This window comes from Macrotis lagotis, chromosome X, assembly GCF_037893015.1.
Source record: "Macrotis lagotis isolate mMagLag1 chromosome X, bilby.v1.9.chrom.fasta, whole genome shotgun sequence".
Taxonomy (NCBI): Eukaryota; Metazoa; Chordata; class Mammalia; order Peramelemorphia; family Peramelidae; genus Macrotis; species Macrotis lagotis.
Genome location: NC_133666.1, coordinates 633367592 through 633392340, shown reverse-complemented (window position 1 = coordinate 633392340; position 24749 = coordinate 633367592). Strand labels below are relative to the sequence as shown.

Below are 24749 nucleotides of genomic sequence, written 5' to 3'. Positions count from 1 at the left end.
GAACCCAACTCTCCAGATAGGACATCTTCCCCAGTTCTGGATGCCATGCCCCTCTTAATCGCATGTGATCACAAGATCACATTTAGTTATCTGACTGGTATATCAAACAACATAATGAGCCTGTTCCACTAAAACCCCCAGAATTTTCTTTAACTTTGTCTCCTTCATCAGATTCACATGAAGTTGATTTTTTTGAACTCAAGTGAGTTCTTTGCCAAGGACTCCAAGAGTTCTTAGTTTACCCAAAGAGTAATGGAGAGTGGTATGATGGGCACAAGGTAGCTGGAACCTCCAATATCCAATTCTTGATGTATAGAAGTCACAGCATTAGAGGCTCTTCCAGTCTAATGTTCTATGTTCTAAGAATGGAAGCTCCCCTGGGGTCAGGGTTCTGTCTTATTCTCTGGTCTCCCTTATAAGACAGCCCCATCAACTCAAGATGCCAAGTGCATACAACTACATAGATGTTGAAGAAGGAAGAAAGGAAGGAGGGAGGGAGGAGGGGGAAATAAGAGAGAGGGAGGGAGGAAGGAAGGAAGAAAGGGAAGGAGGAAGAAAACAGAGAGAGGGAGAAGGAAGGAAAGAAAAAAGAATGGAGAGAGGGAGGGAGAGAGGGAAGAAGGAAGGAAGGGAGAGAGAGAGAGCAAGGAAGGGAGGTAGGAATAAAAGAGAGGAAGGGAGGAGGGAAGGAAGGAAGGAAAGCAGGAGAGAGTCTCAGATGAAAGCTTCCTTGTACTAGAAACTTGGAATGCTAACATTCAGAGCAGGCACTTACCAGTACAGGCATACCTTGGAGATACTGCTGGTTTGGTTCCATACCACTGCAATAAAGTGAAAATCGCAATAAAGAGAGTCACACAAATTTTTTTTTAGTTTCCCAGTACATATAAAAGTTATGTTTATACTATACAGTAGTCTATTAAGTGTGCAATAGTATTATGTCTATTAAAAAGGTACATACCTTAATTAAAAATCCTTTATTGCTAAAAAATGTTAACCATCATCTAAGCCTTCTACAAGTCATTATCTTTTTTGCTGGTGGAAGGTCTCGCCTCGATGTTGATGGCTGCCAACTGATCAAAGTGGGGGTTGCAGAACACTGCAATGGCTCAGGCAATTTCTTAAAGTAAGACAATAAAATCTGCCACATCAATTTACTCTTCCTTTCACTTGAACACTTAAAGAGCATTGTAGGGTTATTAATTAGCCTAATTTCGATATCTTTGTGTCTCAGGGAATAGGGAGGCCCTAGGAGAGGGAGAGAGAACAGCTGGCTGGTGGAACACTCAGAACACACAACATTTATCAATTGTGTTCACCAAGTGTTGTATGGGGGTGATTTGTGGTTCCCCAAATTATAATAGTATTACCAAAGATTCCTGATGATGGAATACCTTAACAAATATAATGATAATAATATATAAATATGGAATTAAAGAAAAAGCTTGAAAATTGTGCGAATGATCAAAATGTGACAAAGAAACATGATATGAGAGAACATGTTGTTGAGCTGATAAGCTTGATCAACACAGGGTTGACACAAACCTTCAATTTAAAAACTGCCATCCCTGTGAAGCACAATAAAATAAGATAAGCCTCTATTAGCAAGGGCTCCTGATTCTACTGAAGATTGGTGCCCGAGGATGGCTTTAGGACCTAGTTTTCTTGAAGTGTTTTCATGAGGAGGGTTCTTGGCATATTAACCTGGGACCACCAGGCCCCAGAGCCAGTCTGCTTTCTCATTTAGGACAGTGTCAGGGTAGTGGTCAATCCAGAGATTGTGGCTACTTTTCTGGCACCTATAATTTACCTTGAATCCTGTGGTCAAAGATGGACTCAGTGTGAGGGATGAAGCCAAATGAAGAGACAATGGCCATGTATTCACAGACAGAAGGGAAAGTCCAGAGGCCTAGCTGGCCTAAGTAGAAATGTAGCCCAAAATGCTGACTGGCTAGGGTGACATTTCAGAGGCCTATGTTTAGGATAAGGTGAGAATGATGATTAAAGGAATAGCCTAGGTGGTGGGTCCAGAAGCCCAGGCCAAGGCAAGTCTGTAAAGGAAAAGTCATAGAATCCAGATTCCCTGTTTAGGACCAACTCAAGAAACTAAATATGGGTTGAGATTTCGATTCCAAGTAAGATGGGAAATGGTCAAAGAATAGAGACTGGGATGAAGAATGAACAACACAGCAAGGACTCTAGCACAGGCTCTAGGTCATAATCTAGTAGATAATTGCTTGGGATTGGAAGAGACTTCAGAGGCCAACATCATTTTACAGAAGAGGAAACTGAGACCCAGGAGTTTAACTGAAGATAGTCTTATTTTCCCTGATTTATCTACATGTGAGGTATCCCCAAGGCATGCTAGTGATAAGGTAAATGAGGGTGCAATTCCGGTCCTGCCATATTCTTTGCCATGCGTAAGAACATTATATAACCCAGTTTCTGACTACAGGGTCATCAGTGGTCCATCTAGGAAGTAGGTGAGGTTTGACCTGGCAGTGAGGTATTGCAGTAAACTACAGATACTCATTAGCTAGGTGACCTTAGGCAAGTCACTTAACCTCTACTTGCCTCAGTTTCCTCAAATGAGATAATAACAGCATGGACATTCTAGGGTTGTGAGCATCAAATGAGAAAATAATTGTAAAGTGCTTAACATATATTTGACCAAATTATGTAAATGTTAATTTTTACTGTTATTCATAATATTATAATGTCCTTAGGCTGCCCAGACTGTGATCAGGATACTTTTCATTCTGTATCGCTGCCCCTCCTTGACATGGCCCAAGGCTTCCATGTTTCATTCTGCTCTCAGACAATCCCAACTAGAAGATGTTACGTGCTAATAAAAGCATTGAACTTGGATGCTAAAGAATTTGGTTCCAGTGCAGAACACTGTGCTAGACAGGCACGGTGAGAGGTACAAAGCTTTGATAGGCCTCAGTCCTTGTCCTAATGTAACTTTGAGTCTAGTGTTTAGTCTAGTATTTTAGTCTAGTGTTTCTGGTTGGAAATCTTTGTTCAGAAGCTAGGCCATTGCTTGCAGAAGGGATCCTTATTCAGGCATTGGGTTGACCTGATGGTCAAGCAAGGTTGCCTTCTGGCTCTGAGATTCTATGACATTCTAGGTTTTATCTTTTATCTTTTAATTTCCCTTCCAGCTTTCCTGGTCTGTTTGTAGCCCTATATAATTGAAGGAGAGAAACCTTGGTGGGGGATGCAGCAGGGTGGAGAGTAAGGGGTCTCTCTTTCAATTCCATTTTTGTGGGTATCAGCCTGATCAACCTAACCTTTGACCTTGGCCACAACCTCTCCTTTAGCTTAGCATCTCCTCCAGCAAAGAGCCTGACCGACCAGCTGGATGCTGGAACATTTGTCATGAAGAAGGAAATAGAGATGTGGGATTCAATGCAAAGAGAGTTATAAAAAGAATTATGGATATGAGAGGAAAAAAATAGTAAGGACAAAGAAAAAAATCTAAGCCAAGGTCCCAAGAGGAAAAAAAAACCTTGGTTATATGGCACTGGGAATAGAAGAAAAGGGGGTATTATATCTGGTCACCTATGGGGACCCAAGCTTCAAATTTACATCCTTTGGTGGATCCTAGTAGAAGAAGGTGGTCCTTCCCTAAGAGGGATACTTCTTAGGTTCAGAGTTAACTTTCTTGCAGATGACAATGAATGGCAATGAACCTCCATTCTCTCTCTCCTTTGGTCCTCCAATGCCCATGATTATTGATTTGAGATCCATTCAGGGATCAAGTTCAGAATACTGAGAGTTGGGCACAAGAGCCCAGCCCGGGTGTCAGCTACATTGCTGCCCAGATACTGAGCAAAGCAACTCCCAGTCCTGCCCTTCCCTGAAACTTGGCTGGCCTGTGAGGGTGGTAACAGAGGAGGGTGGCCCCAGTCCATGCCCCCTGAGTTCCGGGTGTTTCCTTGGCTGCTGAAGCTCCTGAGGTAGAAACATAGGCAGCATACTGGAACAGGAAGGAAATCACTGGTTTATTCTGGTCTCTTGCTAGCTCCCCAGGGACCAGAAACATCTCCGATTGTTGATAAGGAGTTTCTGGTAGAACAATGGGGTGAGGAATGTGGGGAGGAGAAGGGAGATCATAGAATTTAGAACTAAAAGGTTGAACCATTTTACAGATGTGAAAACTAGAGTTCAGGAAAGGGGAATCATCTGACTAGTCCTCTGAAGCCATTTCCAGTACCATTTCTTTAAAATCACAGGGGTTACAAAAAGGAAAGTTGACAAGAAAGCTGAACACATTCTCTTAAATCCTGCCTAGCCTGGCTGACTAGAGGGATGGGCTTGTGGTAGTAAGTCTGAGATGAATTGGGGGACAAAAATTGTCTGAGTAAACCTCCATAGGCCAGTGGACTACTATTGCTACTCTCAATTCTTTTCTTTCCTTCCAACCTGAATTGTAGAGAACAGTGGAATAAGAAGGGAACTTGGTAGCAAAGAACAGCAGATGAGCTATCTATTTCATCAAGCATTTATTAAAGTGCCTACCATGTACTTTAGACACTGGAATTGCAGAAAGGAAAATAGAACACTTCTACCCCCAAGTTGCCTATAATATTAAGACCACAACATGTGGGGGGCTGCTAGGTGGCATAGTGGATAGAGCACCAGCCCTGGAATCAAGACCTGAGTTCAAATTTAGCCTCAGATACTTGGTACTAGCTATGTGACCTCACCAAAAAAAAAAAATTCCAACAAAAACACCTGTACAGAGAAAGAAACTCTAGTCATCTCAGCTCTGATCTCTACTCCTTTGAACAGCTTTAGACCCCAGGTTCTTTATAATCATGGTTAACATTTATACCCTATCTACTTTATACAGGTGTTCTCTGATAAACACTTACCAGTATCTCATTTGCTCTTCACATAACACTGAGGCAGGTGCTATTATTATTTCCATTTTATAGATGAAGAAACAGAGACAGTTCAAGTAACTTGCCCATGTCACATAGTTAAGAATCCAAGGTTGGATTTGAACTTGGGTCTTCCTGATCCCAGCCCTAGAGCTCTGTCTACTACATTACTTAACTCTAAGTTGCTTACTTTCTAAAAGAGGGGTTCAGACTTCACGACTTCTGTAGTTCTGTCCAACTATAACTTTGATCCTAGGGAGAAAGTGATCACAACTAGGGCCGAAGGGGAGGGAGGCATGAGGAAGATCAACTGATTTCAGCACCTTCACTGAATCTTGGAGGAAGCTAGGGATTCTGTAATTATTCTGAAGCCCTTTACATTATTTCATTTAATTTTTTAAAAAGTTTTATTGACACCTTTCATGACTGTCTCTTAGTCATTTCTAGGCTTCTTTTGGTTCTAAGATGTGGCAATGAGGAAGGAGTGAGTGCATTGTAGACAAGGGGCTTAGCCATTGCAAAGACATAGAGGTGAAATAAAGAAATTTGATAAGGAATAATAGTATAACAGTTTGGTTGGAATGAAGAATCCATGAAGGAGAGTGTATGAAATATGATGATGTTTGTCTTTCGTTCTCAAAGAAGACATGACATCAGGAGGGGTGATGTCATGACTAGCAGGTGAATAGAATTTGAGTGAGGGGGTTCTGTGCTAAGTCGCCCAGCCTCACTTTCTCCTCCAGAGCCATCTATGTCCAGTGGTCAGATATGAATCAGGATGGTTGGAGATGGCCCCGGATATGAGACAACTGGAATTAAGTGACTTGCCCAGGATCACACAGCTAGTAGGTATCAACTGTCTGAGGTTGAATTTGAACTTAGGTCCTCCTGACTCCAAGGTTGGTGCTCTACCACACCACCTAGCTGCCCCAGTATGAAATAAGAAAGAGAGGGTGGATCAAGCCATACTCTTGAGACCCTTCAATGCCAAACTGAGGATGCTTTACTTTACTCTAAAGGCAATATAAAGTCATTGAAGCTCCTTAGGTAGGAGAAGAAATTACCTTGGCATTTGGGAAAATATGCACTGGGGAGAGACTTATCCTGGACATCAATGAGTAGAGGTGATGAAAGCCTCAGTAGCCATAGAAACAAAGAGGAGTCAGATATGAGAGATGTTGTGGAGAAAGAACTGACGAGCTCTGGCAACTGGCTGGATAGGGAGGCTTGCAAGCCTAGGCCACTAGGAAGAGATAGCACTGTCTTTGACAGAAATAGGCAAGTCTGGAGGAGAATCGGTTTTGGGAGGGAAGATAATGAATTTTGTTTCGAGCATATTACATTTCAGCTGCTTTGGTTTGAGACGTCTAGCAAGCAAGTTGGCAATATATCATTGGAGTTCAAGAAAGAGTTTAGGATTGGATAAATACATTTGATAGTTATCTGCCTAGAGGCAATCAATGAACCCACAGAAGAGGAGAAATTGCCAAGAAATAGCTCAGGGAGAGAAGAAAAAAATGGTCCAGAGGAGACCTTTGGGAGACTTTTATAGTTAGAAGTAGAAATGGATGGTGATATGGCAAGAGAGTCTGAGAAGTATTGGAGAGGTAAGATAATGAAGAGGGCAGTCTATCTCAGAAGTTGAAAGAGGAAAGGATCTACAAGCAAGGGATGCTTGCCAGGTTCAAAGTTAAAGAAGGAGGACTTAAGAAAGGCTCTTGGATTTGACTATTAAGAGCGCCTTGGTAAACTGGCAAGGAGCAGTTTCAGTCAATCAGTGAGGTAGGAAGTCAGATTTTAAGCTGCTGAGATATGAGTGGATAGTGAGGATGAGGAGCTCACAAGTGGCTTCTTCTAGGCATCTGGCTAAAAACAGGGAAATCTATAGGATGCTTCTGAAGAGAATGGGAGGGTCAAGTGAAGGCTTATTGTTTTTTAAAGAAGGTAGACGATCAAGGTATGTGTATACAGAGCCAAGACATAGAGATTGGAGATGAGAAAAAAGGAAAATGTTGGAAGGATAAGTTCCCCAAGGAGGCTAGAAGGGGTTACAAGTATTTGTTTGCTCTTTCCATAAGCCAGCTCACCACAGGTTGGAGCAAAGGAGGAGAAAATAGGGGATGATTAGAGGGATTTGGAGGTGGGGGAGAATAAGGGAAAAGAGAGTTCATGGTGGATGACCTTTGTTTTCTCTCAATTGGAAGTGAGGTAGGACCTCCTCAAAGAGAAATAGAAGTGCTAGTTTTGAGGGATTGAAGAGGTTTGAAAGAATTGTTACAGGAAGTTTAAAAGAAAGTCAAAGAATAAAAGTGTTTTGCTGCAGCAGTTGAAATTAGATACATTTCTAGAATTTTGAGTTGGCACAGTTGTCTCTTGGCAACAGTAAAAGTTGCCACTTCCTCCAGGGGCATTCATCAGAGAGAAAGTAGGAGTGGAGAAGGCTGATGGTGGAGATAACCCAGAGTTAGGCTTTCACAAAGGGCATGAGATATAAGCTAAGGCAGGAAGAGGGTTTAAGATGGGAGTGGAAAGGATAGTTGTGCATGATTGAATTGGTTGGTTATATGGTAAAGAAAGTAAAACCAAAGCATAGGTGTCAGATTAGAAGAATAAGGAAAGATGAAGGATCAAAGTTCTCAATGAGGTCAAAGTATAAGTTTAACTCAGGAGTTCTTAACTTGTGGTCCCATGGACTTGGTTTTAATATAGTTCAATGCCTATATTTCAATATATTTGGTTTTCTTTGTAACTTTACATATTTTTAGGCTTTTAAAGACATTCTTCTAAAAAGGGATACATAGATTACTTCAAACTGCCAGAAAGGTTCAGGATACAAAAAAAGGGCTATGAACCCCTGGTTTAGAAAGAGTGAGGTACAGATGAAAGACAAAATAGGATCAGAGAGAAGTCTTTGGGAATGCAGGGTGGTGGCTGTAGCATAGATAGGGTGATGGTGATAGCTGAGGTATGTGCCTTGAGGTGGCTGAGATGGATGACCTGAAGAGCTAGGTTTTGAGAACTGAGTTGATGAATTTGGAAGGGCTATTAATAGCTCTTTCAACAAGTATGCAGTATGAGGGCAGGGGTCAGGTAGGAGAGGAAGACTTAGAATCAGATACTGAATGTCTGAAGGAAGGAGGAAGAGTGACCTGAAGCACTACAGATTCCCACAGCAAGGACCTGGCATGGGTGGTCTATGACTTGTGATGATGTGACAAAGAGAACGTCTAAAGTGACAGTGAGGATCAAAGAATGTGCCCTCTTCTCCTTCTCCTTTTGGTCCAGTGTGTTGAAGGCTGGGGGAGACGTATAATGGAAAGAGAAACATCTATTATTGGGGAGACCAGTGAATACATGAAGAAGCAGATGATAGCTGAAAGAGACCTTTGAAATCATCTAGTCTAACTTTATTCTCCCTTCCTCCCATTTTACAGTTAAGGAAACTGAGTCCATGAGAGATCTAAGTGATTTGTCTAGGGTCGACGGGGCAGGATTTAAATCCAGGTCCTCTGGCTCAAAAATCTAGTACTCTTTACATTGCAATCACAAGATGCCTCAAGAAAATAGAAGAGTGTGGGGTGGCTAGGTGGCGCAGTGGATAGAGCACCAGCCCTGGAGTCAGGGGGACTTGAATTTATATCTCACCTCAGACACTTAATAATTATCTAGCTGTGTGGCCTTGGGCAAGCCACTTAACCCCATTTGCCTTGCAAAAATCTAAAAAAAAAGAAAGAAAAAGAAAAAAAAGAAAATAGAAGAGTGTGAGGAAGAAGTCTACAATGGAGGGAAGTTTGTTAATGACTGAGGGGGTCAAAGGGAGAGCAGAGATGGTTAGGGTCTGGGTAGAAGGAAGGCTAAGCTTAAGAGGCCAATGAGAGATTCAACAGTGGCAGCAGATAGGGATTTTTGCCTCCGAAAGCAGTGATTCTGAATCACAGGCATTCAGAAGGAGGAGAAAGTGGGAGTTTTCTAGCTATAGAATGGGGGAAAGTAGTAGTTAGGTCAAACTCCCACAGGAGGGGAGGCTGATGATGAAGGGTAGGTGTCTGGATTCTCGTCAAACAGCAAGGCAGGGAAGAAGGGTCTGAGCCAGCAAGGAGATCAGATTGGATGTATGGATCAGCTGTAGACACTGACTGTATTCACAGTTGGCATTTTGCTTCATTCCAACATGGCAGGTTATGTCCTCTGAGACATATGGGCCTTGTATGGGAAGCCAGATGCCTGGTATCTGGGTACTCACTGGTATGGATAGATATATCTGAACTACTGCTGTTTCTTTCAGATTTTACAGGGAAACAGGACAGAGTGAATATTCTTTCCACATGCCACAGACAGAAGTAGGTTTAGAGGTGAAGAAGTCTCCAAATCCAGCTCCTAAGGGGAATGAAGTTGGAGCCCCTTCTCCCCAAGGCTCTTGTACAAGCAATGGCCTCCATCTATCTGGATGCTCAGTAAAAATGAATGGTCACTCCTTAGTCCTTCCAGAATAGGTCCTGCATGGAGGGAGGCTGTGGAACAATTAGGGTCTGAGAAGGGTCAGGGCTGGCACATCCAACCTCACTGGGCAAGTGATGACAGATCAGCTTGGAGAGTCCTAGTCCCCAGATGGGTAAGTAGCCACACTCCACTGGCTTTGTGTATGCTTCAGTAACAGTACACACAAGGGCCTGGGCCATACTGCTGAAAACTTCTACAGAATATTAGCATAAAAATGAAAGGTAGTATGGGAAAGTATGGCATGCCAGGCCCAAGGAAGGATTTAAGTGCCCTGGCCCTATGCATTTTACAAATTTTGTCTCAGATGTTCCTAACAACCATGCAGTGAATGTTCTATTATGATCTTTATTTTACAGTTGAGGAAACTGAGGCAAACAGAGGTGAAGTGACTTGTCCAGGGTCACACAGCAAATAAATACCTGAGGTCAGATTAGAAAAGAATGTTACATTTGGAGTCCTGGGATCTTCATTTAACGTCCATTCTTTTCCATTTACTAAATATGTGAGTAAGGCAAATCCCTTCCCATCAGGATTCCTGTTTCCTCATCTGTGATAATGATGATGATGATGTTTGTCCTTCTTTCAGGAAAAAGATCATGACATAAGAAAGGTGATGCCATGACAAGCATATGAATTGCATTTGAGTGAGGAGGTGCTGTCCTAAGTCACCAACTTCACTTTTTCCTCCAGAGTCATCTGGTCCAGTGGCCAGACATTCATCAGAATGATTAGAGATGTCTGAATGTAAGGCAATTGGGGTTAAGGGACTTGCCCAAGGTCACACAGTTAGTACATGTTTGATGTTGAATTTGAACTCACATCCTCTTGACTTCAGGGTTGGTGCTTTATTCATCTAGCTGTGAATGTGAATTGTTGTAATTATATAATTATTATTAAACAAATTTTAAAAATGTGTCTCTAATACTTTAAAGTTTATAGAAATATCTTCCTTGTGAGAGGTATTGGATAGCTAGATGTCACAGTGGAGCACTGGCCTTGGAATCAGGACAGGAGTTCAAATCCAGCCTCAGACATTGGCTGTGTGACCCTGGGTATATCATTTAACCCTTATTGCCTCACATCCAGGGCTATCTCTAGTTGTCCTGATTCTTATCTGGCCACTGGACCCAGATGACTATGGAGGAGTAAATGACTTAGCATAGACCCCCTCACTCAAAACCAGTTCATGTGCTTGTCGTGGCATCCCCTCCCTGATGTCATGGTCTTCTTCAAAAACGAAGGACAAGGGCAGCTAGGTGGTGCAGTGAATAGAGCACTGGCCTTGGAGTCAGGAGGATGTGGGTTCAAATCCGACCTCAGACACTTAATAATTACCTAGCCGTGTGGCCTTGGGCAAGCCACTTAACCCCATTGCCTTGAAAAATCTAAAAAAAAAAAAAAATGAAGGACAAACATTCTGAGGGTAAGGTGTAAAGATTATCATCCCCATTTTACAGATGAGGAAAATAAACCTTTGTAAAGCAAGAGGACTTAGCCATCTAGTAAGTGTTCAAGCTTAAACCCAGGTTTTCTACCTCCAGTTTCAGTGGGGTTTTCCCCTCCACTTCTCGTTAAGGAAGTAGGAGATACTGAGTTGGAGGATTAGGATAGGGCTGAATTGCTAAGAACCAGGCTTCGAAGTTTGGATTTTATTTGACAATGGGGAACCATGGAAAGCTCTTCAGCAAAGGAGTTCCTTGAGAAAAATGTGGCTGCCTTGCGTAGATGGTCATGGTTTACAATCCCCACCCAACCCTCTTTGGGAACACAGAAGGAGTTATAGGAATAAGCCTCTGGGGCTGAGACAAAGGTGTGCTTTGCTACAGTAGAACAATGTAGGGTCTCAGGAGAGCAGAAGGCAGCCCATGTGGTCAATATATATGCCTTCCCCTTCCTATGGCATGAACCAAGGAACATGAGGGACCGGGGCAGGGATGGCCCCTGATTTATGGAACCATTAGACCTTCCCACACACACACACACACACAATATCCAGGCTGGGAAAAGTGAGAAGGATATTTCTCTTTGTCCCAGTTAGTCTCATCTCCCCATTTTGGCCAGGGAGCTGTGGAACAACTGTGTCAGGGAACTCTTGTCTTCCCTTTCTACTCAGGAAAGCAAACCAACAGACACTTTCTGGGGGTGTGGTATAAAGAGCTCTGGGCTCAGGAGCCCATTCCAATCCCATTGGTTTCTCCAGTATAAATGGGGACAATAATACTTGATCTACCAGATCAGGTGAAGTTTTAAATCAAAAGCACTTGAGTTTGAATCTTACCTCAGACATACCAGCTATCTGTTTGACCCTGGGTGAGTCACTGAAGTCACTCTCCTCAATATAGTCTCTTCTACTGAAAAATGGGAATAGCAGCTTCTATCTTACCCAGAGTGATTGTGAGGAGTAAATAAGATAAAAAAATGGCAAGCTCATTGAAAACCTTAAAACATTATTATAAAGGTTAGTTATTATATTATCTGGAGGAATCTTGTACAACTTTAGCATTGGCCAGATGGTCTTTGAAGTCCCTTCTAACTCTGTGAGTCTGAGGCTAAGAGACCAGTGACGAAGCTATTTATTACAAAGGTCCAGCTGCGAAGAAATCAGCTACTAAGTTCAGAAATGACTTGTAGTGTAGAGAGGGGTAGGGACAGCTGTGAAAAGAGTTGTAAAGGGTGGCTAGGTGGTGCAGTGGGTAGAGCACCAGCCCTGGAGTCAGGAGGACCTGAGTTCAAATCCCACCTCAGACACTTAATAATTACCTAGCTGTGTGGCCTTGGGCAAGCCACTTAACCCCATTGCCTTGCAAAAACCTAAAAAAAAATGAAGGAAAAAAAAAGAATAGAGAGGACTTTGAGGATGAGGAGTGGAGGACTAGAATGGGGAGAGCCATTAGAACAAGAATGTCAGATCTGGGGGGACTCTTAGAAACAGGATATCAGAGCTGGGAGTTCCCTTAGAACACAGAAGGTCAGGGTTGGGAGGGTCCTTAGAACACAAGATGTCAGGGCTGGGAGGATACTTAGAGCACAGAAAATCAAAGCTGGGAGGGTCCTTAGAACACAGAAGGTCAGAGCTGGGAGCTCCCTTAGAACACAGAATATCAGAGCTGGGAGGGTCCTTAGAATACAGGATATCAGAGGAATGATCATTTTACAAATATTTATGACTATATAATGTACCAGGCATTGAACACTTAATTTCGAGAGATATAAAAACAAAAATCAGACTCCCTGTCCTCAAGGGCTTGAATTCTACAAAAATTATGAAAACAACCTCTTACTGTCCTATCATTTTACAGTGTAATAGGTACAGAGGTACAGGGGATGTTTGACCTGGAGTCAAGAAAATCCAAATTCAAATCCATCCACAGACATTTATTAGTTGTATGATCCTGAGCAAGTCACTTAACCTTCTTTGCCACCGTTTTCTCATTTATAAATGAGCTGGAGAAGGAAATGGCAAACTGCTCCAGTATTTCTGCCAAGAAAACCCCAAAATGGGGACATGAAGAATTGGACACGACTGAAAAACCAACTAAAAAGCAACATAAGCACTAGACTTGGAATAAAAAGAATCTTATTCTTTGATTTGAATATTAGGTCTGCTGTTTTGTAATGGAGTGACCTTGTACAAACAGTCCATAATCCCTCTGACCCTCAATTTCCTCATCTGGAAAATAAAGAGGTTGGACCAGATAATCTCTAAGAATCCTTCTAGCTCTAAAACCACTGATCCTATAGATGGAAAAACTGAGGCCTAAGGACTTGCCCAAAGGCACCCAGTTAGAAAATAGCAAAGCCAGAACTAGATACCAGGGGCCCAGGCCACCGACAAGGTCCTAACTATCTCATTGTTCTTTGATTGGTGCCTATTTAGGAGCTTGGTTATTCCCAGCTATGGGCAGGACTGCCCCTCTATTTTCTCTGCTCTTTATTAGGAGAGCCAACCCCCTGTCCAAGGTTCACACTGTTAAAAATCAATGTTTTCACATCAAAGGAAATGCTGACAAACTATTGCATTTCCAGAAAGCCAAAAATAACTCTGTGTGAAGAACAGGGGTACTATAAATTGGTGCCTCCATTCTAATTAACTGGTTAATCTCTACACCAGACTTTGGGGTCCAGGGATGATTCCTTAGCTACTGGGTTGAGGGTCTGGATGACTAAGGAGGTCTTCTTACCTCAAAAGCAAAATGCTATGTGTTAAATATAGTGTGTGTGTGTGGGGGGGGGCTTAATTTAGAATCAGGGGCTGTCTACTCAAATCCTGGGGGGGGTTCATCATTAACTAGTTATGTAGCAAGGGTCTACTCTAGCCTATTTTCTTATCTCCAAAATGGGGATGAAAATACACTGTGGTTAGGGGGTCTAAATTTGGAGACTCAGAGAACTGAATCAAAATCTCAGCTTTATTACAATTAAAGAGCATGAATGTACTTTGGACTTCCTTTCTTTGACCATGACCATAAAACAAAGATGGTAATATGCTGTTATGGGGTGACAAGGCTAGGGTTCCTAGCCTCAGTTGTCAGAAGTCCTGAGTTTCTTCTTCTTACAGAGTGACTTTGGGAATCACTGTTCTCCCTCAGAGGTTCCTCCTATAAAGAGTGAAGGGTTCTTCATCTTTTTAGGTCCCAAACTTCTTTGGCAGTCAAGACTGGGAAAGTCTAGGGACCCCTTTTCAGAAGAATGATTTTAAATGCTCAAAATAAAATGCAGAGGAAACAAAAGGAATCAATGAAAGTGATATACATTTATCAAGTTCACAGACCCCAGGTTAAGAACCCTTTTAACAGTGTTGAGGGGCAACTCTCAGGTGTGGATCCTTGGAACTCTACCTCCTGGGTCTCATTGTAGGAAAAGTGCTTTATGAATCTAAAAGTTCTGTAGAAATGTAAATTGTTGCCATGATGATCATTAGACCAAACATCTGCTCAGAATCATGGAAAGTGTTCAGTTTCTCATCCTCATCCCATGACTATGATGACTCCTTTTCTGACCAGCCTGGCCTGGACTCCTTAGAAAAGATCTAAGCATTTGAAGAATGTCTCCAGATTCTTCTGTCTTCAAATCTATTCTCCTAGAGCTGCCAAAATCTTCTTCCTAAAGCACAGGTGTAAACCTGTCACACTGCCTTGCTTCAGTATGTGAAGCAGAATGTGAAGTTTTCCCCAGGTAGACTAGGTGGATAAGAACAATTTGTTCCATCAGCCTTGAAGGGACTGAAGCGGGTGCTATGGAGTTCTGAGAGCTTGGTCAGACACAGGAAGCCACCAAGGTCATCCACTGCATCCCAGGCTATCTATCACCAGTGGTCTTGACTTTTATCTTGCCACTGAACATTGATGACTAAAAGAGAATGAGGCTGATGATCGCGCAGCTCTGCTTCATTTAAATCCAATTCACCAACAAGTCAAGACCTCATTCTGTGATGTCATTGGTCCTCTTCAAAAAGAGGGATGAATAACAAGAGTAAGATACAGTCTGACTTCCCGCTTTCATTTCATTCCAGACTCATTTCAGATTCCTCCTTTTTACAGCCATCCCTTTTACAAATTACAAATTCCAACCAAACTGCCCTCCTTTTGCTATTCCTTGAACTTGGAGTGCCATCTCTAGCCTTTATCCCTGCTTCTCCCCAAGTGTGAAAGAGTTTCTTTCATTCTTGGCTCTTAGATAGCCTTTGCTTTCTTAGGAGCAACCTTCTTTGTTCTCTCTAGATTTTCCCTGCTTTCTCTTGCCTCAAATTAAGTCATATTTATTTATCTGTGTAAAGGTCCAGGGCTATACATCTCAAACTGACTCACAAGATCTGATAAGCATTTACACCTTGCAAGTTGGCAAAAATATAAATCAAGGTTTACACCTTGTTTTTTAGTTTTGTTGATTGTCTAAACTCAAGAAAGTGATCAAGAAAATGTTCATGTGAATTAAACTTAAAAGTGTGTTCAAGTTTTTTCTTGGAGAGCCAGTTGTTAAACTTTTATAAGCATAACATTGGTATTATACCTCCAGTAGACTAAGAAGACTTTTCTTTCCTCCATTTGTTTTACCAAGTCCTAGTATACATGGTACTTTGCACCTAAAAGGTGCTTTGTAAATGCTTTTTTGAATGAATGGAGGAAGGAATAATAAAGGAATTGAATCCATTAAGGGAAAGTGCATCTATTCCAACCCTGGAAGTGTCAGCAAAACTGGTCAGTTCTGTCTCTAAGTAATGGAAGGATTCCCCTTCCCCATCCAAGTTTTCAGTTGCCCCAGCTGTAAAATGAAAAGATTGGCCTTCATCAACAAGTTTCCTTCCAGTTCTGTGAGCTTAAGGTTCTGACTCTGTTTTTAGGTTTGGGGTAGTGGGTTTGCTTAATCTAATCCCTAACAAGCCTTGAAGGCAGAACCAAGAACACAGAGGTGGCAGATATTTGAAAACTGATCAAGAACCATGTGTCTCTAAGGTTGCATTGATATGAATGTTCCTTCCAGCCAGGAAGACTGTATTTAATCCATTCTTGCTTATGCTAAAGATACATGTCTTATTTGTGTTAATGTTTTTTAAATGTTTACTTTAGTTTTTAAAAGTTTTTGAATTTCTTTTTGCTTTTGACTCATAGAAATATTCTTTCTTGTTATCCCTTTCTTTGAACCTCTCCTATTCTTCCCCATCCCCAAGATCCTTCTCTTATAGCAAAGAAAAATAGTTTAGGAAAACCCACCCTCACAGAGTCCCATCTGACAACATATACAATATTCCACACTCACTGTCCTCCACCTCTTCACAAAAGAAAGATGGTTACTGCACATACTCTTCTAAATAGTTTATCATAACCCAAACCAGCTCAGCTGGCCCTTTCTTGCAGGGCTGGTTTAATGACAAGCTTCTCTGGGTCACAACTGCAGGAATATACTCTTACCAAAACCACATGGCTGCTCCCAGAGGTCAGTGTCCATAGAATGGCACTGGCTTCTGGATGTGCCATTCTGTGGTTGAATCTATTATTGAGCCAGGAAATTTGAGGGGGAACAAGGAAGTAAAGAAATAAGCAATAAGGTAGCAAATACCAGAGTGAGAATTCATACCTATGTGTCCTGGACCTAAATCCTATGCTGTTTCACTATCCCTTGCTTGTATTTTTTTTTTGCGAGGTAATGGGGTTGCCCAAGGCCACACAACTAGGTAATTATTAAGTGTCTGAGGATAGATTTGAACTCAGGTCCTCCTGACTCCAGGGCCAGTGCTCTATCCACTGTGCCACCTAACTGCCCCTAGAATAATTCTTGCCACCTATCTGCCTTTCAGGATTGTTGTATGGAATGTGCTTTTGAAAACTTCAAAGTGACATAAAAACAATTTTGAGCAAGTCATTATCCCTTCCTGGGCCTCATTTTCTTTATTTGGAAAATGAACTCAATAGCAAGACATCATGAAGCAATAGTAAGAGTGATGAATGGAGACTTGCATTGGAATCCTGGCTCTGCTACTCAGTGCATGAGTGACCTTGGCAAATTATTTTACTTTTCTGGTACTCTGGTTTCCTTATCTGTAAAAGAAAAGGGTTGTGCAAGATTACCCTTCCACTTCTATATCTGTGATCTTCTAAACTCTAAAATCATTTACTATGATAACTTATGTTATTATGGTAAGACCCAGTTCTGATGGTCTTAACAATTTCCCCCAAAAGGTAGTCTACAGAGGTCTATAGGTTGATGTAGTTTCTTTTCGGTTGGACAAGAAATGATTAAATGCATAGTATGAAGTGTGGAATTCAGGGAGAGAAATGAAAAACAGCCTCTGCCCTCAAGAAGATTATGTTTTACCAGAGGATAAGATGCAAGAGAATTTGAGGAAGGAGAGAGGAATAACTCTAGGGAATATCAGAAAAGGTAGTACATGAGCCTCTGAGTCTTTAAGAGAGTTAGATATTCTAAAAAAAGTAGATAGCATGGGAAACAGCCATAGAAAGTCATGGAGGCAGGGGGTGGAATGCCACATTTGGGGAAGAACAAGTAGACAGTCTTGGTTGGAATGTAAAAAATGTATGAAGAATTATGTGAAATGTCTGGAAAGGGAGGGAGGCGAGAGTCAGACTATAAAGGGCTTTAAATGCCAAGCCAAGGAGTTCAAATTTTATCCTAGAGTCAATAATGAACCGGGGAAGTTTCTGACTTCATCTGACTGGTGCTTTAGGAAGATGATATGGATAGCTATGTGGAAGATGGATAGGTAGGAAGAGGGGTAGACTGAGAACAGGGAGATCTGTTAAGAAGACTATGAGGGGGGCAGCTAGGTGGCGCAGTGGATAGAGCACTTGCCCTGGAGTCAGGAGGACCTGAGTTCAAATCCGGCCTCAGGCACTTAATAATTACCTAGCTGTGTGGCCTTGGGCAAGCCACTTAACCCCATTGCCTTGCAAAAACCTAAAAAAGAAGAATAAGACTATGAGAGTGGTCTAGGTGATAGGTAATGAGGCTCCAATAGGACAGTGGCCTTGAGAATGGAGAGAAAGGATGATGGATGGGAGAGATCTTATACCGGTAGACTCAACTGGCAAGGCTTGGCAAATGAATGAACATTTGAATGTGAGGAAGAGAAATGACTCAAGAATGATTCCAAGATATATGGCATTCCAAGGTCCCCCAAGTATCTAAGGAGATGGTATTTTCTCTAAATACCTAAGATTTTAGAATTGCCTTTATAAAGTAGTGAGACAGTTTTCCTGTCCCCTGAGGGACAAAAATCTCAACCTGTCATTTCAGGTTTTGAGATCAAAAAAATTGCTTTCTAATTCTTGAACTACTTACAACCCACCCTTACCAAGACCCCTACCATACACCTTCTGTTAAAAAAAATCCTTCTTTATTGTTAATTGTTAGACTGAACTTGTTCACTTCCTTTAAGGAAAGGAAAAGAAGAGAAATGAGCATTTATAGATCACTTACTGTGGACTAAGTACTTAACAAATATTATTTCATTTGATCTTCACAACAACTCTTTGAAATAGGAAGGTGCTGTTATTATCCTTATTTTGAAGTTGAGCGAACTGAAGCAGATAAAATGATCTGCCTTAAGTTTCATGACTAATGTCTGAGTAAAGTTTTAACTCCAGTCTTTTTGAATGCACTTTAGCTCCTAACCATTTGCTGTTTTTTTAAGCAAACAAAAAATCTTGATGAAATTAGTACATGACTAATCTTTGTGCTGGAGAGGAGAAAAGGAAACTTTCACTTTTCCTTAGAAAAATAGGATCCTACAGGTACAGGATGTCATTTACACTAAGAGCGAACTTGATGCATCAGGTGGTTTTGCTTAACTTTTTTTTAATTGAAGGAAGGAAATTGCAGTGATATAAAATCAAAAAGTGTGAATGACATGTCTGCATTTAAAAAAATTAAGAAATCATTAGAGAATTCTTGATTGTCAGGGTCATTAAAAATCAGAGAAGGAACCTGACATCCTTGTTTTACAAAAGAGAAAATAGGCTTCTAGAGATATGACTTGCTTTAGGTCATACAACTTGGAAGTGGGAGTACAGAATTTATTTTACAAGTAGAGGAGGGAATCCTGTCACAAAAAAATGAAGGTGTAGAATACATTGTCTTGAAGCAAGCCCCTGACTCTTCAGCCAACCAAGATAGGGGGAGGCTGGCTAGAGGACTCCCAGGTGGGATATGAAGGATGATTACTTACATATGCTTTTCTCTTTGCTCTGTTTCCTCTCCTATCTTCAGCAAACATGGATACCTTCAGTACCAAGAACCTTGCCCTGCAAGCTCAGAAGAAACTCCTGAGTAAAATGGCCTCCAAGACTATGGCCAGCGTGTTCATCGATGACACAAGCAGTGAGGTCTTGGATGAGCTCTATAGGGTAACAAAGGAATTCACCCGGAACCGCAAGGAGGCTCAGAAGATCATTAAGGACCTCATCAAGATTGTCATGAAGTTGGGTATCCTCTACCGCAATGGGCAGTTCAGCCCAGAGGAGCTGGTGTTGATGGAACGCTTTCGAAAAAAGGTCCATCACCTGGCCATGACTGCAGTCAGCTTCTACCAAATAGACTTCACTTTTGACCGTCGGGTGATGGCCACCACCCTCCACGAGTGTAGAGATCTGCTGCACCAGGCTGTCAATACCCACCTGACAAGCAAGTCCCATTCCCGAATCAACCATGTTTTTAACCACTTTGCAGACTTTGAATTCCTGGCAGCTCTTTATGGACCCTCTGAGCCATACCGCTCCCACCTGCGACGGATCTGTGATGGGATCAATAAAATGCTAGATGAAGATAGCATATGACCTCAGAAACTATAGGAAACACAGGGGCAACTATCCTGCTCTTGGCCTCAAAGATGGGGGAAGATGTGCCTTTTATTCCTTTTTTTCCCCTCCCATTCTGAATCTAGCCCAAATGACTGGATCCCATTCCTTAATGGTATAATAGGGGATCTGCAACCCACAGCATTGTTTTACCAGCAGATTCACAGGCATTGCCTCCACCTGTGTAGGAAGTGCTCTGGAGGGGAGCTTTTGCTTCAAAGAGAGCATTTTACCATGCAGAGGATGGTTTGGTGACTAGTGAGCTTCAGGGAGTTGGCCACACACCCCAGTGAATGTCCCATCCTCTGACTTGGTTTGAGCTCTCATTCCTGTGGGTAGCTCCGGAACTGCCCTGTGGTCTTATGAGATCCCACCACATTCACACCTCTGAAAGTCCAGTGTTTGCAGTCCAACAGCTGGCTAAGGAAAGTCTACTACATAGGAACAGGCCTCCTTTCCGCTCACAATATTAACAGGACTTTGGGGTTGTTTCATACAAAGCTAGTGAGGGCTGAGACATTGATTCAGCAGACTGAGGGAAAGGTCTGGCTAAGCCCTTACAGGCTTAGGTACTGACTGTTTGCGAAGCCTGAAGCAGGTTCAGAAAGGTTTTTTTGGTTTGCTCTGGACTTAAAGGTTTCTAAGAACCATATCTGTTTTGGATGTATTCTTGAACTAAAGAGATAGCTCGCAGAGGAAAGAAAGATACTACTGTTGAGGAAAGATTTGTGTGGTTCATCTTACACGCCCCTTTTTGAATTCAAAGACATATAATTGTCCCGTGGCATTTTTCCACTGTGGCTGGGTCTCTTTCCACATGTGGGCAAAAGGCCATGACCACCCCATCCTCATCCATGAGAAGCAAATGAATCTTCCATCTAGTAGATTCTCGTTTCCAGTGAGATTAGAGATGCAGCTACAAACCAAATGATAAATGAACACTTTGGTTATCCTAAGAAGAACCAAAGAGATTCCCAAATGACATTCTGTCCTAGGTTCCTCTAACTGATTCTACCAATATAATTGTTTGTGTTTGTTCCTTGGTCACTATCCAATCTGTCCTTAGTATTTCATGGGTTTGGGAATTTAAAAAAATTTTTTTAAGAAAAGTGACACTACTGAACTATTTTAAATAAAATCACATACCTTCTACTTAGACTGACTCAAAGCTATCAATTAAATGGCATATAACTAATTTCAGTCTGTTCTTGCTCTCTCTTCCCTTTTGCCTTTTAAATGGAAATAATGGTCCTAGCACTGCACAAATAATCATACTCCTGTGACCTTTTCTGACAACAGCTCCCATTTCCCCATCCCTCCACGTGGGAGCTGTAGGCAGTAGGCGTTTGGGCCACTCTACAAAACAAGGATTCATTTCAGAATGTGGTTAGCTTGGCTGTGGACTCCAAAGAAAGGCCAATGCAGTTTAGTTTTATTGCTCATCTTAAAAGCACAAGTGTTTAGACACACACACACACACACACACACACACACACACGAACCAGAGCAGAGAATAATTTGAAGAAAAGTCCAACCATGCTGACAAACAAACGGACTGAGATGGCCTCTTTGGAGCTACAAGTCCCCTTTCTATCCACCGCCCTCCCCTGTGTCAAATGCCACTGAAGACATCACTCACATCCCACACATCAAAACAACTGAAAATGAGGTGGGCTGCTCCAAGGAAGGCACAGAGAGTGGAGCCCTGGATAAATTCCTGCCTGTTTTGACTGGTGGAGGACCAGGAGAGCAGTGAGTAGATTTTCCAGTCTTAGAGGGGGATGTGCCACAGCTTAGGATTTGGTTTTGTCATGTGTGAATCACCCCCTTAGCGAAGGCAATGGGGCCTTGGCAGACCCAGGCTTGGTTTATCTTTCCAGCCTGTACCTGCTGTGAGGAGTGCAGCCCGAGGCTCTTGCAACCCTGATCTTTCAGAAGACTCCAAGGTTTGGAGCATGGAACAGCTCTGCTTGCCAGATGCTTCCTGCTCCTGTCAGTTTACAAAGCTGCTAAAATTCAGGCTTTCATGTTTCAAAGCCCAACCACCTTCGCTCTAAGTACATTCCCCCATAGATGAGGGCTAATTTATACTTAACAAGGAATCTTTTACTAGAATCATTGAGTGTCAGAGCCTGAAAGGACCTCAGAGACCACCCAGTCCTACCCCCTCATTATGCAGAAGAGACAGAGGCTCAGAGACTGCCTCAACGTCTCCCATGGAGCCGTAATACCAGCCCTCATTAGCATCCCCTAGAACTATCACATAATCTAATTGGTTTTCCCCACCTCCACTGTTGGCCCCCATCCTCCTTCCTCCAAGTCATCCTTCATCAGCTGCCAGATTCATCTTCATATATCAAGCTGGTTCTATCATTCTGCTGTTTTAAAAGGCTGTGTCTGGCTTAGCTTGGCATTTAGGGCCCTCCATGAACTTGTGCCACTCTACCTCTCCAGTCTCAAACAGGACATCCCTGCCCATAATATGGGTCCATGCTCTACCTCTATATACTGTGATGACTGAACTATTTGCACCCGTTGCTTTTTCTATCCTTTACAACCAAGTTCCAATGATCCTGCTGTAAAATCTTCCATAATCCTTGCATTCTTTCCTTCTTCTGAACTGAGTCCTTCATTTTCATTTAAAGCACTTAACATGTATTATTATTAGTGTCCTATGATTCTCATGTAGATTGTAACCTCTATGAGGAAAAACCTAATTCAAGATTGTTATTTCCCAAACTCTTAAATGGAAGTGATTTGCCTACAGTTGTTCAGTTGGTTTTAGTCATATCCCACTCTTTGGGACCCCATTTGGTATTCTCTCAGTAAAGATACTGTAGTGATTTGCCATTTCCTTCTCCAGCTCATTGTAACAGGCAAATAAGGTTGATGAGATTTGCCCAGGGTCACACAGTAAGTATACTAGACTTAAACTCAGGTCTTTCTGACCCTAAGGTAAGTACTCTAGCACCAGAGTTGTATGGCTAGTTAATGGCCTGGACTTTGAGCCTATAACCCTTGACCCCCTCCCTCCCAGTCCAATATTCATGGTCCTGTGCTCACAATGACATGCTGGGGGCAACAGATTAGTGGTCCAGATTGTCCTCATCCTCAGAATCTGTGGTTCCAATCTATTCTCCCCCTCCCTTATTTTGAGAACGTTAATTTGTACTTAATGTCTTTCATCTTGGAATCCAATCACCTGGAATCCTGGAAGCTATGGGTTTCATTTCTCCAAATAGGCAAACCAAAAGGACTATCGTGATTGATTTGCACAGTAGGAACACAGCAAGAGACCTAGGAAGAAAACTCAGGAGTCAAAACTCCCAGGTTTCTCTCTCCAGTGAGATCAGAACCCTTCTAGGTTTTTGTTTATTCATTCTATGGTTGTATTTTTCTTTCCCTAAACTCCAAAGCAGTTAAGGTTTTTCATAAAATGTGATTCTTGGCCTGATTCATTGTATTGCAATCTACATGAAGAAATAAAGGCCTAGAATAGCATGCCTGTGGTCTATTAGTGAACTCTGATGACAGGCAGTGAGAAAAGGGTGGTACCATACATCTTCATGGGCCACTAACTAGAACCACTTTTGTGACCAAGGGTCATCACAGCCATTCTTGCGATGGCAAGCCTCTCCCATCCTATAAAGTACATGCCCTGTGTTAGCTGAAGCTAAGGAATAGCAGTGATCCTTTCAACACAAAGAGATCTATATGCTTCCTTTTAGGGAAAGCACTAGCCAGCTCAATGAAAACACGCTGACCCCTCAAAAGAGGAAAGCTATCATCAATGAGCAAAGCAAACCAGAATCATTGTGCTGCTGGGTCTTTGGGGTTTCTAGCCCCATCTGCATTGAAGGAGGGAATCTCTTCTGTAAGGGTTCATCATCTGCATTTGAAGACTTTCAGTGATGTTCCCATTACCTATTTTTACAATACAGGTAATCACACTTTTGGGTAGCTCATCATGTTTTTGAACTATTTTTTTTTAACTCAGACCTGAGTTCAAATCCAACCCGAGATGCTGGCTGTGCAACTTCTGCCTGCCTCCATTTCCACCTCTGTAAAACGGGTTAACAGCATCACTTCCCTTTTGGGACAGTTGTGAGGAGATAATACAGCCATGGTGCCCATCTAATCCATATCACCCCCAAAGCCCTAGAAAACAGGGACCTGTAATCCTCATCACCCTTCCCAGCTCTTCTACCTGAGGATTCAGTTGGCCAGATGATTGTTTTTCCCATTAAGATGCTACACAGCAACAAAGATGGTAGAGCTGGTACAGATGTAATGCCAGTCTACTCCTGTCAGGGCTTCAGGGGTGTTGGAGAACAGCTAAATTGCTCTAAACTCCAAAGGATTTTTTTTTTCTATCTGGCACAGCCTCCTTTTCTATTAAGGCACAATTTAGGGCACTTAAAACTGAAGATTTCATCCTCCAAAGGGCTTTACCTATAACAACTAGACCACCCCAAGAACTAGGTTAGTGCTTTTATTAGCTCCATTTTCCAGAAGGGGAGGGAAAGAAACCCAATGGTTTGACTTGGGAGTGTCTCCGCCAAGATGAGTGGGCACTCCAGTGGGAATGCTCTGCTCTCAGTCCACCCCGCCCCCAACCCTCCCCTCTCCAAGCTCTCCTAAGTCTCTGGCAAATGGCTCAACAAGCAGCCCAGAGGGATGGTAGGTTGGTCAGTGGCACTGAAGAGTCACACAGTCAAAGACTCAGGTTTGAATCCAGGTTTACTGCTGTGTGACCTGGGCTGTTTACTTCTTTTGTGAGCTTGAGTTTTCATCTGTGAAATGAAGGGTCTGAGCTCAGGCCCTTTCTAGCTCTAAATCCCAGATCTCAGGATTCTGCCTCTACAGAGAAGGGCAAAAGCACTAGGCTACAGCTACAGCTTTGCCCCTTAGGAGAGGGGCAGTGGTGGGTAGGGGAGAGAATCAAGGCTCTGCTACTTACCCCATGTGCAAAGTTGGGTAAATTCCTTAAAGAGGGGTTTACACATAGAGACAAAAAATATAATCAGAGGGGAAAAATGCAATGACACTG

The 24749-nt window shown here is 42.3% G+C and overlaps 1 protein-coding gene across 6 annotated transcripts in view; it reads left to right on the top strand.

Moving 5' to 3' along the window:
• Window positions 1-24725, top strand: part of TNFAIP8L1 (TNF alpha induced protein 8 like 1) — a 33559-nt gene extending 8834 nt beyond the window's left edge. For 5 of the 6 annotated variants that reach the window (XM_074203970.1, XM_074203971.1, XM_074203974.1 and 2 more), the window contains one exon: window positions 19113-24725. In XM_074203970.1, the coding sequence (XP_074060071.1) occupies window positions 19118-19678 (561 nt within the window). In that variant the 5' untranslated portion in view covers window positions 19113-19117 and the 3' untranslated portion in view covers window positions 19679-24725. Of the gene's footprint in view, window positions 1-669; window positions 9502-19112 lie in introns of those variants that run through there. The other variant, XM_074203969.1, reaches the window with a different exon arrangement.
• Window positions 24726-24749: the final 24 nt, after the last annotated feature.